Source organism: Patella vulgata, chromosome 4 (genome assembly GCF_932274485.2).
Source record: "Patella vulgata chromosome 4, xgPatVulg1.2, whole genome shotgun sequence".
In the NCBI taxonomy this organism is placed as follows: Eukaryota; Metazoa; Mollusca; class Gastropoda; family Patellidae; genus Patella; species Patella vulgata.
In genome coordinates this window covers 55,513,171-55,526,696 of record NC_065882.2, presented here as the reverse complement: position 1 = coordinate 55,526,696, position 13,526 = coordinate 55,513,171, and the positions used below count along the sequence as shown (strand labels likewise).

General features: G+C 32.0%; 1 protein-coding gene across 2 annotated transcripts; it reads left to right on the top strand.

Annotated features, from left to right (window-relative positions):
• The first annotated feature begins 828 nt into the window (after positions 1-828).
• LOC126818992 (5'-AMP-activated protein kinase catalytic subunit alpha-2) lies at positions 829-13,434 on the top strand. Of its 2 annotated transcripts, XM_050546735.2 has the most exons (16): positions 832-1,073; positions 2,424-2,565; positions 2,982-3,075; positions 4,406-4,550; positions 4,784-4,871; positions 5,053-5,122; positions 5,399-5,447; positions 5,990-6,095; positions 7,455-7,560; positions 7,809-7,923; positions 8,570-8,634; positions 9,202-9,244; positions 9,574-9,666; positions 10,855-10,925; positions 11,053-11,118; positions 11,481-13,434. In XM_050546735.2, exons 1-16 carry the CDS (start codon positions 959-961, stop codon positions 11,709-11,711), a joined length of 1,599 nt encoding a protein of 532 aa, XP_050402692.1. In that variant the 5' UTR covers positions 832-958; the 3' UTR covers positions 11,712-13,434. The 2 variants fall into 2 exon arrangements, with proteins under 2 accessions (XP_050402693.1, XP_050402692.1); XM_050546736.2 differs by lacking the exons at positions 5,053-5,122; positions 5,399-5,447; positions 5,990-6,095; ... (6 more) ...; positions 11,053-11,118; positions 11,481-13,434 and having other exon boundaries at positions 829-1,073; positions 4,784-4,875.
• The last annotated feature ends 92 nt before the right edge of the window (positions 13,435-13,526 follow it).

The following is a 13,526-nucleotide window of genomic DNA, read 5'->3' as shown; positions in this document are numbered from 1 at the left end:
TCAATATATTCCGCAATGTCTTATGCTCAAGACCATTAAACAACTTAAAATACAGATACGCGCACGTGCTTTGCAATGAAATACGTCACGCGGGTCCAAAATTTTAACTAGTATAAATAATGTACGCTTATTGGCACATTGCCCGTACCATTATTTGAAATAATGATACGCCAACATCAAAGGATATGACGCCACATCTGAATTTTAAATACGAATGAAGGCTAGCCTATATATTTTAAGAGTTTTATAGCAACCAGAGAAAGAAATAATGATACGCCAACATCAAAGGATATGACGCCACATCTGAATTTTAAATACGAATGAAGGCTAGCCTATATATTTTAAGAGTTTTATAGCAACCAGAGAAAGAGATATAGAGAGAGCGTATAGTTGCAGTATAGTTCTTTCTGATTATACTGCATATATACTCATGCAATTAGAATAAAGGATATTACTTTAAATGATATTGTGTGCTTAACAGTGTTTTTACACCAACCCCCATATAACAATCCAAGAAATCTCAACAATTTTTGTTTTTGACCCATGTCAAAGAAGTCTAATTATTTTTAAGGTCATTTGAAAGTCAATGTATTGAAATGAATAACACTTTCTGTTGTTTATATTACATGTCATTTTCATCACATGATGTACAGTATTAAATATCGTGTCATTGAATAATTTTGTAATATATGTCAATGTCATCCGTCAAATCCTCTGTCAAATGTGTACTCTATGTTTTTAAAACATTAAACTATGTGACCTTTTTAAGTTAATAGGTGGGACATTGAATAGGATTCAGAGACAGTTTGCCATTGTACACGAAGCAGTTGATGTTTCATTTGTTGGGTGGTAAAATAAACCGCAAGTAAGAAACACGTGGTTACTTGTTTATGGCAGAAGGGTCGTGACCTTGAGAGTAAGACGAAAACCAATCAAAACTGTTTATCCTTGTGACGTCATGAGACATTACCATTTCCTGAAGATGGCGGAGAAGAGTAACCAACCTCAAGTGAAAATAGGCCATTACATACTTGGTGAAACATTAGGTGCAGGTACATTTGGCAAAGTAAAAAGTAAGTATAAATTTACAAACAGTATATATAATTTGGAAATTGTCACGTCCCATGGCATAATTTGGAGATACAGGAATCGGGAATTTCCCTTGACTGGCGAGTTCCAGCCTAAACGAGTAGGCTAGCTATTATTAGTAGGTACGGTAACGTTAAAAATTGACAAATACTCAAATACGCGTGTTCTAGGCCTTCGCAGGGCCCAAGGTCACTCTTGTTTATCAGCATTGGTTTGTTTACATTAAAGTAGAATTTATCGTTAACATATTATGGATGTCAATGACCGCAGCTGTGTCATTTTTTTATTAACAAGAATACAAGATACTTAACTTGATTTTGTCAGTGACGTGCTCGAAATCTCTACTTTAGTGTCTTTAGGGCACACACAGCAATTAAATTAAGACTAATAAATTCTGTCCATGGCCTAGCTAAGCCTTCTTGTTTTCTTGGGCAAATCATTTAGTAATGATGGAGATATGTGGACCTACTTTTCTGTTCATATTCCAATATTACAATTTATCAATCTTTAAAAGTTTAAATGTTGATCAACCCATTTGAACTTGGTAGGCCTACACTACATCATACTACATCTAAATATTAACTACCCGTACCTAAGTTTCTTGAAGAAAATTAGAGAAAAGTGATATATTAATTCTAGTACCAGTACATCCCTGGACAGACTAAAACTGTTGTTCATAAAGTCTCCTCAAACTGCCTGAGATATGTGAATAGCTTTACATAATATTTTACCATTTACTAATTCCCGTCGTGTGACTGGGCGGTTTGGGGCAGCCTAAGTGCTAAAGGGTTAAAGTCGATTAATCTTAATTCTCCAGTGTTGTCCTATATCTTCACATGTCCCAGTTTCAGTATCTTAGATCTACATGTATTTTATAAATCGGCCATGTAATTTCGTTGAATCAAGACCATTTCCTCCCACAAGTGTTTCATGTATTTTTGCATGTAATTACTTTTAAAGATTATCTTATTCTGTTTCGTCCTTGTTTCTGGAATATATTTCTCTTTGGTTGTAAGGAATGATTGTAAATCATTATAAATATTAATACATTGGCTTCATATTACTATCACTCACTGTGAAATTACTCAAAGTTATTGATTGGAAGTAGGAAAATATTCAATAGATAACTATAAGATGAACTAATAGCCCAACTCAAAATTATAGGTGAAGTCGAATAAAAATACTCCACTGATTTGAATTGAAAACTCATCTGTTCAAATTATATTATCAGATACACCAGGAGCAAATTTAATAGACATAATTATTATTAGTTGGTGCAAATGAACAGTCTACATTGTAATTCTCATATTTTTTCTACACTAATTTTTTTTCAGTTGCCAAACATCAGTTGACAGGTCATAAAGTTGCAGTAAAGATATTGAACAGACAAAAATTGAAAAGCCTTGATGTCGTGGGAAAAATTAAACGAGAGATTCAAAATCTCAAACTCTTTAGACATCCACATATCATTAAATTGTAAGTTAAAAATGTGCAATGTGTAAACTTAATAAAACTTAGTAAATGCAAATATATATTTTAAAAGAGGGGGAATTACTTTTAAAACTTACATGTATAGATTGATTATGCAAAGTTGTTCAAAGACATCTATGTAAATAATAACATTCATTCCGAGCAAGGAGACAGTTATTGCAAGTACATATATAACCTACATTTGTTAGTCCATTCAAAATAGATCCTTGAGTATAGTTATTTTCCCTATCCTGTGTTTCTATTTGCTGTACATATCCTTTGTTGTTGAGTCAGTAGTGTCAGACTGATAAGCATAGTATCTGGGTTTTCAAGGGTTAGGGAGGGACCCAAAACCCCTGATCATTCTATGTAGATTATGTGAGTATAATAAAACACATATAATTATTTTTCTGTTTTTTTAGATATCAAGTTATGAGCACACCAACCGATATATTTATGGTCATGGAATTTGTTGCTGGTGGTGAACTCTTTGACTATATTGTTAAGCATGGAAGAGTAAGAAAATCTTTTCTACAGATAGGCTACCCACTGGCTTACTCTATTGATTTTGATAAAAATGGCATATTAATAATTGGTCAGATTAGATAAAACTTTTATGGAATACAATTACTGAAAAAAAATTAGGAGCAGCGCTTTAACACTGATTCTTTTGTCGTTGCCAAGCTCGCTGTAGGTGATATCTCAGATGGTTACTTCGCATAAAGTCATAGTGCCCTAAGATCATAAAACGCCATAATTTTTCTTGTAAAGTTGAGAATTAGGGGATTTAAACCAAAAGTAGGATTAGTATTCGTGTCTACAGGTACTTTAATCCAATTATACCCAATATCTCTAACCTCAGTTAACTAGTTTAAAGGAATAGATGTGCATGTAGTGTAATAGATAAAAAACAGCATCTCCATATTCCATGACACCCAGTGTTACTTATTTGTATTCCATAAGAGTTAAGTGTTTTATTTAAAACTTTGTTATGTAGAGTAAGGTTACTCTTTAAGAAAATAATTCTGTTAGTGTAATAGATAAGAAACAGCATCCTCATATTCATCACACCCAATGTTACCCATTTGTATTCAATAAAAGAGGTGAGGGTTTATTTAAAACTTTTATCTGTAGAATGATATAAGTGTACAAGTTACATCTGAATATCGTATAAGCTTACATGTAGCTATTTATGAATTTATGACAGTTTTAATATGCCCTAAAAAGGTTTTGCATATATTCATTATCATGATAAACAGTCAACCAATAGTGTTATATAGATAAATATTCATCCTTAAAGATGCATTATTCAAGAGCTAACTCTGCCTGATGCAGATCTTTCGTTGGGCCTCATATGTTATATAATTCATTAATTAGACATTTATTTACATGCCAGGCCTATAATCAACTCTCTAGAACATCGGATGGTTTTGATTTTCAACAGATTTAAATACGATTGGCAGTTAATGATTTGATTTAAAAATGGATAATTGAGACTTTGTTTATTATCATAACAACAGAAGCAATGACAAACGAGACTACACTGTTCTGCATATGACAATAACTTCGTTCAGAACGGGGTAATCTGACTGAAATTTTCAACAAAATATTCCCTTTTCATTATCTATTTTTTAAATATTTTAGTGAGAACTGTCAGCTCTTTATCTAAATCTTACATAATGCATCTTTAAGTGTTGATAAATATTTAAAAAAAATGTATATATCCCAAAAATCCCAATCAAAAATTACATTTTACATTAGCCATTTCAATGGTTTTAAATACATGTAGGAGGAAAGTTCTGTTTTCTGAGTAGAAAGAAGCAACTATATAACTTTTATATTTTAGCTAAAGGAAGTAGAAGCACGTAGATTTTTTCAGCAGATAATATCAGGAATAAACTACTGTCACAAACATATGGTAGTTCATAGAGATCTAAAACCAGAAAATCTTTTATTAGATTCATTTGGAAGTGTGAAAATTGCTGATTTTGGTAAGTACATACATGTAGTATATGTCGGAAAATAATAGCATTGATGCACTTTTGAAAACAAATTAAAACATGATGTTTTATTAATCATTTTATAACAGAAACTAGAAACAATTTAACAGTACAATTATTAAACATGTACTGGTATCATAAGCAAAAGTTATGAAATTTCACACCCATATTCAAATTCTTTTGTGATTAAGCCAAGCCCACTTACACATACATCTCTTTTCTAGGTCTGTCCAATATGATGCATGATGGTGAATTTTTAAGAACAAGTTGTGGTTCCCCAAATTATGCTGCACCAGAAGTTATATCCGGAAAGTAGGTTTTATGTTTCCTTTAAAGTTTAAAGTAAGGAGATAAATGGAATTTCTTGCTAATACTGTCTACCTTAAGAATTACAATGCGACAACCTTTATGAATGTCTTTGACGACTTAGCTGCTCTGTTTGTATGTTTCATTACCTAGCAATGCAAGCAACCTATCTTTATTTTTAATGTAGATTGTATGCTGGTCCAGAAGTGGATATTTGGAGTTGTGGTGTGATATTGTATGCTCTTCTGTGTGGAACGGTAATCTACAACTATTCATATAACTTGATTGTTTAAATTAAGAATCCACACTTCAAACACACATCTAGGATTATATATATATATATATATATATATAGGTGATTTTGTCATCATTTTATTTTTTTAGAATATAAGCGATTGGCTACTGCAAGTATGTCATATTCTTTCCAATTTTAGTTTTTGAAAAACTTCCGATTATTAATATGAAATGCAGTTTGCTAAGCATTAAGGTTTCTAATCTGTTCAAACGGATTGCATTTATCCTTACCTTTTCAGCTTCCATTTGATGATGAGCATGTTCCTACATTGTTTAGAAAAATTAAATGTAAGTTTAAATTTATTAATTGTACATGTGACAACAAAATAAGAAAAGATATTAATAGAGGTATTTGACATATCATTTAAGCCAGTATATTGGATGATCATGATGTAAAGGCCAGTTGTGTCACAGTTATATTATTGTTTTATATTAACTTATAGCTCTATAAGCTTTAAGATGAATTTGAGAATGAGATTAACCTCTTATTATGCACGGCCTGCTCACCGGGTCATCACACACTTCCTCAGTCGTTTGTGGAATCCTAGAATAGCAACAAGCACGGCACACAAGAAACCACTATATCGAATTGTCGATATGTGAGACCTTGTCACCTGGTCATCACATACTAAAACATTCCATAGGAATAGGACCAAGTTATTGGGCCCCATTTGACGATTAGAATAGTCTATGATAAAATGGACCCAGTATGCTAGTGACCTTCATGACCAGTAACAAACAGGGGAATGGATATTGGATGTTTGAGGAAATAAAACTTTATCTCTTTATTGTTATATGACAAAGCCCAGCATTCTATTTTTTTGTTCTAGCGGGAATATTTGCTATACCAGATTATCTGTCAAAAGAAGTTGTTAGTTTTCTGTGTCACATGTTACAAGTTGATCCTTTAAAAAGAGCTACCATCAGTTCAATTATGTAAGTAAATTCTTTTATTTGAATATTTATATTTAGATATCCATGCTCTAATGTACAGGAAATTATATACTTTGAATGGCATTTAGTAATTGGAACATAATCAAAAACACACTTTTATGGATAACAATTACTATGGTTTATTTCACTGCGACGTTTCAACAAGGTTTCACAAGTCGTTATCAAGCATATATACAAATAGATAAAAAATGAGAAAGATATGAATATAAATACAAACATCAGTGCGAACTATCCAATGGAATGCAAGGTGAGTGAGCATGATTAGCTATAACAAGCTATTGATGTAACAAAGGTGCATAATCGTATATATTAGAGTTGGCTTATTGTACAATTAAAAGATGAAACAGGGGATTAACCAAGATTAACAAATATTGAAACCATACACATTGTACCATAACTGAAACCAGTATATACTAAGATTGACTAAATAAACATACAAGAAGATCAAACTGGGGGTTTATAGAATTATATCGAAACCATAATGTTTACATTGATTATAACAGTTAAGAAATATAGAATTTTACGGTTATGTTTTAAAGTTAAGTAATAAGTTGCATATATGTATTTACAAGGTGAATATATATCAAAGGGTTGAATAAAATATAAATAAATAATGATAAATTAAGCAGAAGGCCCTATGATGAAACCTTTTTATAATTATAAATATGAGAGGTATAACATAACATAAAATACTGTGAATAGCTAAATAAATTATAGAAAATAATTGAAACATACAAATTTTACATATTGTTAACAGAGGATTATAAAATGTGAGGGTTGTGGGTATGGAATATACAATGAATTCGGTATTGGAAAATGCCAGTAGTTAAATATGGTTTTGCATGGGGAATTACTTAGGGGGACTGTGTTACAATTTGATAATGCGGTCATATGCTCTGGGGATATAGACGCCTGGGTCTCGATTCAATTTCGGTTCATGTCTTCTGATATTGATCGCCTGATGTATTCTTCTGATTCTTTTGCTGTGGTGGTTCACAGCCAACGTTTTAACTGTGGTCCAATCGACACGGTGTCGTGGGTTGTCATTCATATGTTCAGCAACTGCAGATTGGTTGGTGGGGGCTTTTGACATGTGTTCTTTCAGTCGGATATCTAATGGTCTTTTAGATTCTCCAATGTAACTTTGCTGGCAACTGCAGTTGATTTTGTAGACACAGCCTTTTGGTGAGAAGGGTTTGAAATTATCCCTATTTTGTATTCAGTTGCTACTCAAATGAAGTTTGTTAATCTACTGTGATAATGAGAATGTCAGTGTATACAAGGATTAGGATATATTTTAAGTAACTGTATAATAGAATAAAATAATTTTATATTTTACAGTGAACATGAATGGTTTAAGAAAGATCTACCAGCATATTTATTCCCATCTCCAAATGATCAGGATGCTTCTATCGTTGATGTGGATGTTGTTAGAGAAGTTTGTGATGTATGTTGTCCTTGAATATTGATCATACTAAATATAATTTATTACGAGTAGAAGACAAAAAATTGTTAGGAATTGATGAATAACATTATATTCTAGTTGTAACATTATCCATAGAATTTTAAGTTTTTCTTGGTAATATTCACAATACTTGAAAGGGACCCACCCCATATTCAAGCAGGTTACTAGTGCACTCAAATTCTCAAAGTGATAAAAGTACTTATTAAATTCATGTGAATTATTTATTACAGAAATTTAGTGTTAGTGAAGATGATGTGCATAGAGCTATTTTAAGTGGTGATCCCCATGATCAGTTAGCTATAGCTTATAACTTAATCATTGATAATCAGAGGATGGCAGATGAAAGTAAGTTGATATTTACTTACCATAGCTACATAGGCCATATGAAAAAAATATTCTGGTTCTCAGATAACCCTGTTCACTTAAAAAGGGTCGCATGACCTGTTTTTATTACAATCTCATTAACGTTAATGTTAACCCTGGTTTATTCGAAGTAGGTCTGTGAAATTTTTTTTTCAATCAATCCAGAAATATGGCATTGGCTCATTTATCAAATACACAAGCCTAATAAATGTTACAGAGAATCATAAATGATACTGGATAAACAACATCAGATAGATTTTGTACCTTGAAATGTGATGTTTATGAGAAGTCATTTAGCCAAGTAGTGATCATTGGCAAAATAAAAACACAAAAATATAAACCTCCCTCCTGCATCAGATTTTTGTTAAGGACTGTCTGAGATCAAGAATATTATTTTGCATGCCTTTATATAATTACTTCAGTTCAATCAATGTACATATTGTTAATACATTCTGTAGTTGTTATAGTTGATACATGCAAATATAGAAATAAGTGCAACTACAAGTGGGTGTGAAAGGATCTATACTAATTTTGTACATGACTTAAAAACTTAGATTTGTAAACTAATTTACAAACGGTCTTTTTTTCTCCTGTAAGTTATTTTGATAATATTTTGTCTTTATTTCAGCTTCCAAAATAGATTTCCATGAGTTTTATTTGGCATCTAGTCCCCCACCAGAGTCTTTTTTAACTGTGAGTATCTTTTACGGTTCCATGTTGCTTTTATAGGTCCACATTTAATGGGGATACCTATATTAACATCACCCGTGTCTGTCCTTATGTCCGTACAACTGTCCTTGGGAATGCTCATAATGAAGAACCCTTAAAACTAAGTGGGATTGCTCATTAAAATTTTTCAGATTATAATTTTCGAATGTGAATGCCGATTTATTTTTCTGATCATATTTTCACTTTTATAACCTGTTAACAATTGAAATATGATTATATATTGCTGTCATGTCTGGCCACTGGTTTTAGGTTATACTTTGGGGATTTGAAGATTACAGATTGTATCAGAACACATGTTCATTTGTACTGTCATGTGTACACGATACAGAAAAACGTTTGCTATGTAATTTTTATAAGCCCACATTTCGTTATGTAGTCACCCCCGTTCATCGGTCTGATAGAACCTTGTGAACGCTCTATCGCCAAAAGTTATCAACCGATGTTTATGAAATTTATATGCAGGAAGCCTATTGAATCTCAGCAATTTACAATAATTACCTCTTGAGTTATGGCCCTTGCTTCACCTTTCAGGCATCAAGTCCTCACAGACCACCTCATCCAGAGAGAATGGGAGGTATGTATTGTTTACAATCTATCTATACTGATATTTGTGTCTGTCTGTTCAGGTTTGGTGGCTTCACTAGAGCTGTCCCGAGGTTGAAATTAGGTGTATAGGAGTAGCTCGGACCGGGGAGTAACATAGTTCTAGTGAGTTTGGACTACCACTTTCAGTTTCAGAGTTATTCTACTCATGGTTCATAGCTATACCCGTGCTACGCTGTGACAACCGCTAGTAATCTATAAATGCAAGGGAAGAAATTATGAAGTTTAAAATGTCCTAACACGGCACTGTCGAGTTTTGAATGCCCTCTTAACCATTAATTATTCAATTTATATTTACAGAAATGAAAGATTTAAACCAAACACTAGATCCTGTACCGTCTGTTGGTCCAGGCAAAGTACAACCAGTCCCTAAAAAGGCCAAGTGGCATCTAGGTTAGTAGAAATTTTCCGTGTTGCAGTTTAAGAAATTCACGTTAGTCTGGGGTAAATATTTAATGCCTGGAATTCTTTGAAAAATCATCTCTTTAAAATATATCGATTTGAAAGCAATAGAGAAATGTATAATTTGGTTACATCTAGATCTAATGTTTGCTTTGTCAGCAACAAACACACTTAAAGTTAGCCAGGGTCCATCAAGTTATGTTGGGATTAAGTGAGGAGAGTGCTTGGTTTGTGCCAGTCTTAACTTGGCTAAGCTGTCAGTGTAGCACTTTCCGGCTACATATCTTTTGTTTTGACCTGTGATCGTCTAGGTTTGTCTCTGGCAAGGATATTATTTTAATTCTCAACTCCTTGACTTCACTCTGATTTCATGTTACATATTTACAGCAGCCAAATCATGTTTATCAGGAACAACAATACAATAGTGTCTTGTATACATTTTTATGCCAAAGCAGGCTACATAGTTAAAGCCAAGACTACATAGAAATAACATGTCTCTCAGTCTATGTCAATCAAACTAAGTTGCTGATGGAAATCTCATCATGGCTATTCTAAGAATCAAATGGTTGTCTGATTATTCAAGCCCTGGTTATGCTCTTTTATAGGACTCAAACCCCTACTTGTTTACATCATAGACTGATCACACTACTAAATTCCAAATATGGAATAGACATGTTGCATACCTTGCATACTGACTAACAGGGATTATCGCCTAATTTGGTCAACAAAATACATTACATCACCGTTGGTGTAGTTCCATAAGGAAGAGGGTATATGATATGTTTATGCCCATCAAAACAACATGTTTATCAACCTATAGGTCATTTCATGTATCAAATTATCACATGTTGGTTTACATGCTATTTAACTTATGTCCAGGCCATAATCGCCTGTCCAGCTTCGTGGGTTTTCATCGTGTCCTCTGGTTTCCTCCCACTGCTAAAGACCCCTACGTGCAAGCGAATTATTGCAATAATATTAAACCATATGTTAGTCCCGAAATGACCTAGTTTGTGTCGGGTGGAAGTTAAACCTCATTTATCTCTCTCTCTCTCTCTCTCTCTCCAGGCCATAATATTATTACACCAGTTATAAAAATGGACATCATGATCTACAAGCACCACTATGAGATTCATTCCTCACAATGATGAACTTAATTTTTTTAAAATTTATTTTCAGGCATAAGATCTCAAAGTAAACCTCAGGATATAATGCATGAAGTATTTAGAGCTATGAAGTCATTGAATTATGTAAGTTTTCATTTGCTGTCTTAAATAAATGAATACAGACAAGTGTAAGAAGTCCCTGAAGAAAATTATAAATCATTATCTGTTGAAAAAGGTTTATATGAGTTATGTTCTATTTTATCAATTTTAGGAATGGAAAATAATCAACACATATCATGTCCGAGCAAGAAAGAGGAACAGTATAACTAATAAATTTGTAAGTTACCTTTTATACATCATATAAATTGCAAAAAAATCAACCTTGTATTGCAATCTCCAGTTATTCTGGATGGTTTAAAAATAGAAGGGCTTATTTTTGCTGGTATATATAAACTGTAAGATGGTTGTGCTATTGTTATTTATGTTAGATTGTCATCTATGCAAACTGTGGAATCAAGCCCATAACAAGGCACAAGTAGGATTGGCCATCTAATCTTGTTTGCTTTTGTGTTTTCTTCCGTTGTCAAATAATCTTTTATTAGCTAATGATTGAGGTAATGAATTACTATATGTTAGACCCCAAATTAGGCCACTGCTATAGCAGTAGAACATTAAATTAGCCTTGTAATTCTCTTTCAGACAAAAATGAGTCTACAACTATATCAAGTAGACCAAAAAAGTTTTCTTTTGGACTTTAAAAGTTTAACGCATGATGCTGAAAATAATTTTAATAATGAAATTGATGGACATCTTTCTAAATCAAAGTCGGATGATAGAATGGAAATTGATGGAGATTCCGAAGGACAGTGTCATCAAACTTTAGAATTTTTTGAAATGTGTGCGAATTTGATAACAGCATTAGCACATTGATAAATTCTTATAAACTGATGGAAAAGGTTTTTGTATAAATCATTTACACATACCATTGTTTTTATCATGGATTTTTTTGAATAATAACTTTTTATGGTTCATCATTGGTGATGATAAGAGTTTTATTTATATTATTTATAAAATATGTATAAAGATATTTTGTCTGTTGGTATATAAACACTAGACTTTAAATAAAAACGGTAACACAAGGCAATTTTATTGACAGACAATCTAGTAAAGCACTTTGCCAAATAACCATGTACCATTTTTGTTGATCAGTTCTAAAAGGAGCTCAAATCATACATTTTGTACAAAAGATTTTATTTTCATTAGATGGTTGGAAAATTAAAATGATTTTTGCATTTGTAATTTTAGAGCTCCATAGATTACCAAAGTGCTTTAGATTTGCTGTAAATCACATGAACTGTCAAATCTTTACTTCATAATAATGCCTGTTGGAACGCTTAAACTTGTTAAACAAGACGCTTTACTCAACATGGATAATTTACATGGTGACATGATACCGAGTGTAAATAAGAAATATTGGATCAGCTGTTACTGATTTTTCAAATGAATTGATCTTTAGAGATATTCACAAATAAACTTGTTTGTTGAAGATAATTTTGAGCTTTGGTCTTTGAACAAGTCAGAATATTAAGTCATGTTAGTGCTTCACTCTGTAACTGTAATTGATAGTTTGACATTTATGTTGAGTAAAGATTGTCAAAGAGAATACAATTATACCTGTTTTTCAGTTTAAAAGAACCTAGTTTAATCATTATTGCTTTATTAGGTTAAATGTTCATTTATTTTCTTAATACATTAAATGATAGAAAGAGGATAATTGATGTGATTAGAAACCTACAGACTGGATGAATGACGATGTGTATGAAATATTATGATTTACCCAACCATAATAATATATAGATAAATGTGTACATTTTGGTTTTAGAAAAATCTTGCATAGATAGCATGCTTAAATCAAACAATTGCGATATTGTCTTATGACATGTTATTATTCTAAGCAATGTATAACAGATATGTAGTGATTATTTTCATTTATAATATTAGAAAAGATCTACTATTTGTAAGCCTGTCTAATAATTTAATTTTTGTATAATTATCGCTAATGAGAATATAAATACGGTTTTAGATAAAAAAAAAAAAAGGTTAGACTATTTGATGTTTGAATGATCTCTCATTCCCTGTAAAAGGACATATTGCTGATGATATCCTTGTGTCTTACATGATATCTATCTGGATGTTGTAACTGAATATTCAATCAAGGGTCACTTAGTTGGATATTGCTCATATCAGTAAAATAACTACAAATACCTTGATTGTTCTTGAGAGGATTTTGTAAAGCCCAGACCGGTTTTGCTCTAGTGAAAGTTCTAAACTGTAACAATAAACCCCACCTTAAAATGGTATGATGTTGAAGTAATTTTATCTGCAACAATCTGTCCTTTTAACATCATATAAATACTGTACCAGTTATATATTGTATTAGAGTAGACTCCAATCTGTGATGGTTTAAAAATGGCAAAGACAAGACAGAAGAGAATTTTGTGAATATGTAAAATAGTATAAATAAATGTATACATGAATATATATTTAAAAACAAAGAAGTTAAAAAAAAAGTGCTAATGTTCAGTGTATATGTTATAAAATATGGAAATAAACTTTCCGACTAATATATAAATATTAGTATAATGAAACATTTTATTGGCTTTTATCTTATATATGAGGTTGACCTTTACTGGAGGTCTCATTGTTTAATAATTCCATGCAAGTGACTGAAATTGCTTCAAGGCG

Coding starts and splice junctions, on each gene's coding strand:
- LOC126818992 (XM_050546735.2), top strand. CDS start 959: ATGAGACATTACCATTTCCTGAAGATGGCGGAGAAGAGTAACCAACCT. Junction 4,872..5,052: donor CCAGAAGTTATATCCGGAAA/GTAGGTTTTATG, acceptor TTTTTAATGTAG/ATTGTATGCTGGTCCAGAAG. Junction 9,667..10,854: donor AAAGGCCAAGTGGCATCTAG/GTTAGTAGAAAT, acceptor ATTTATTTTCAG/GCATAAGATCTCAAAGTAAA.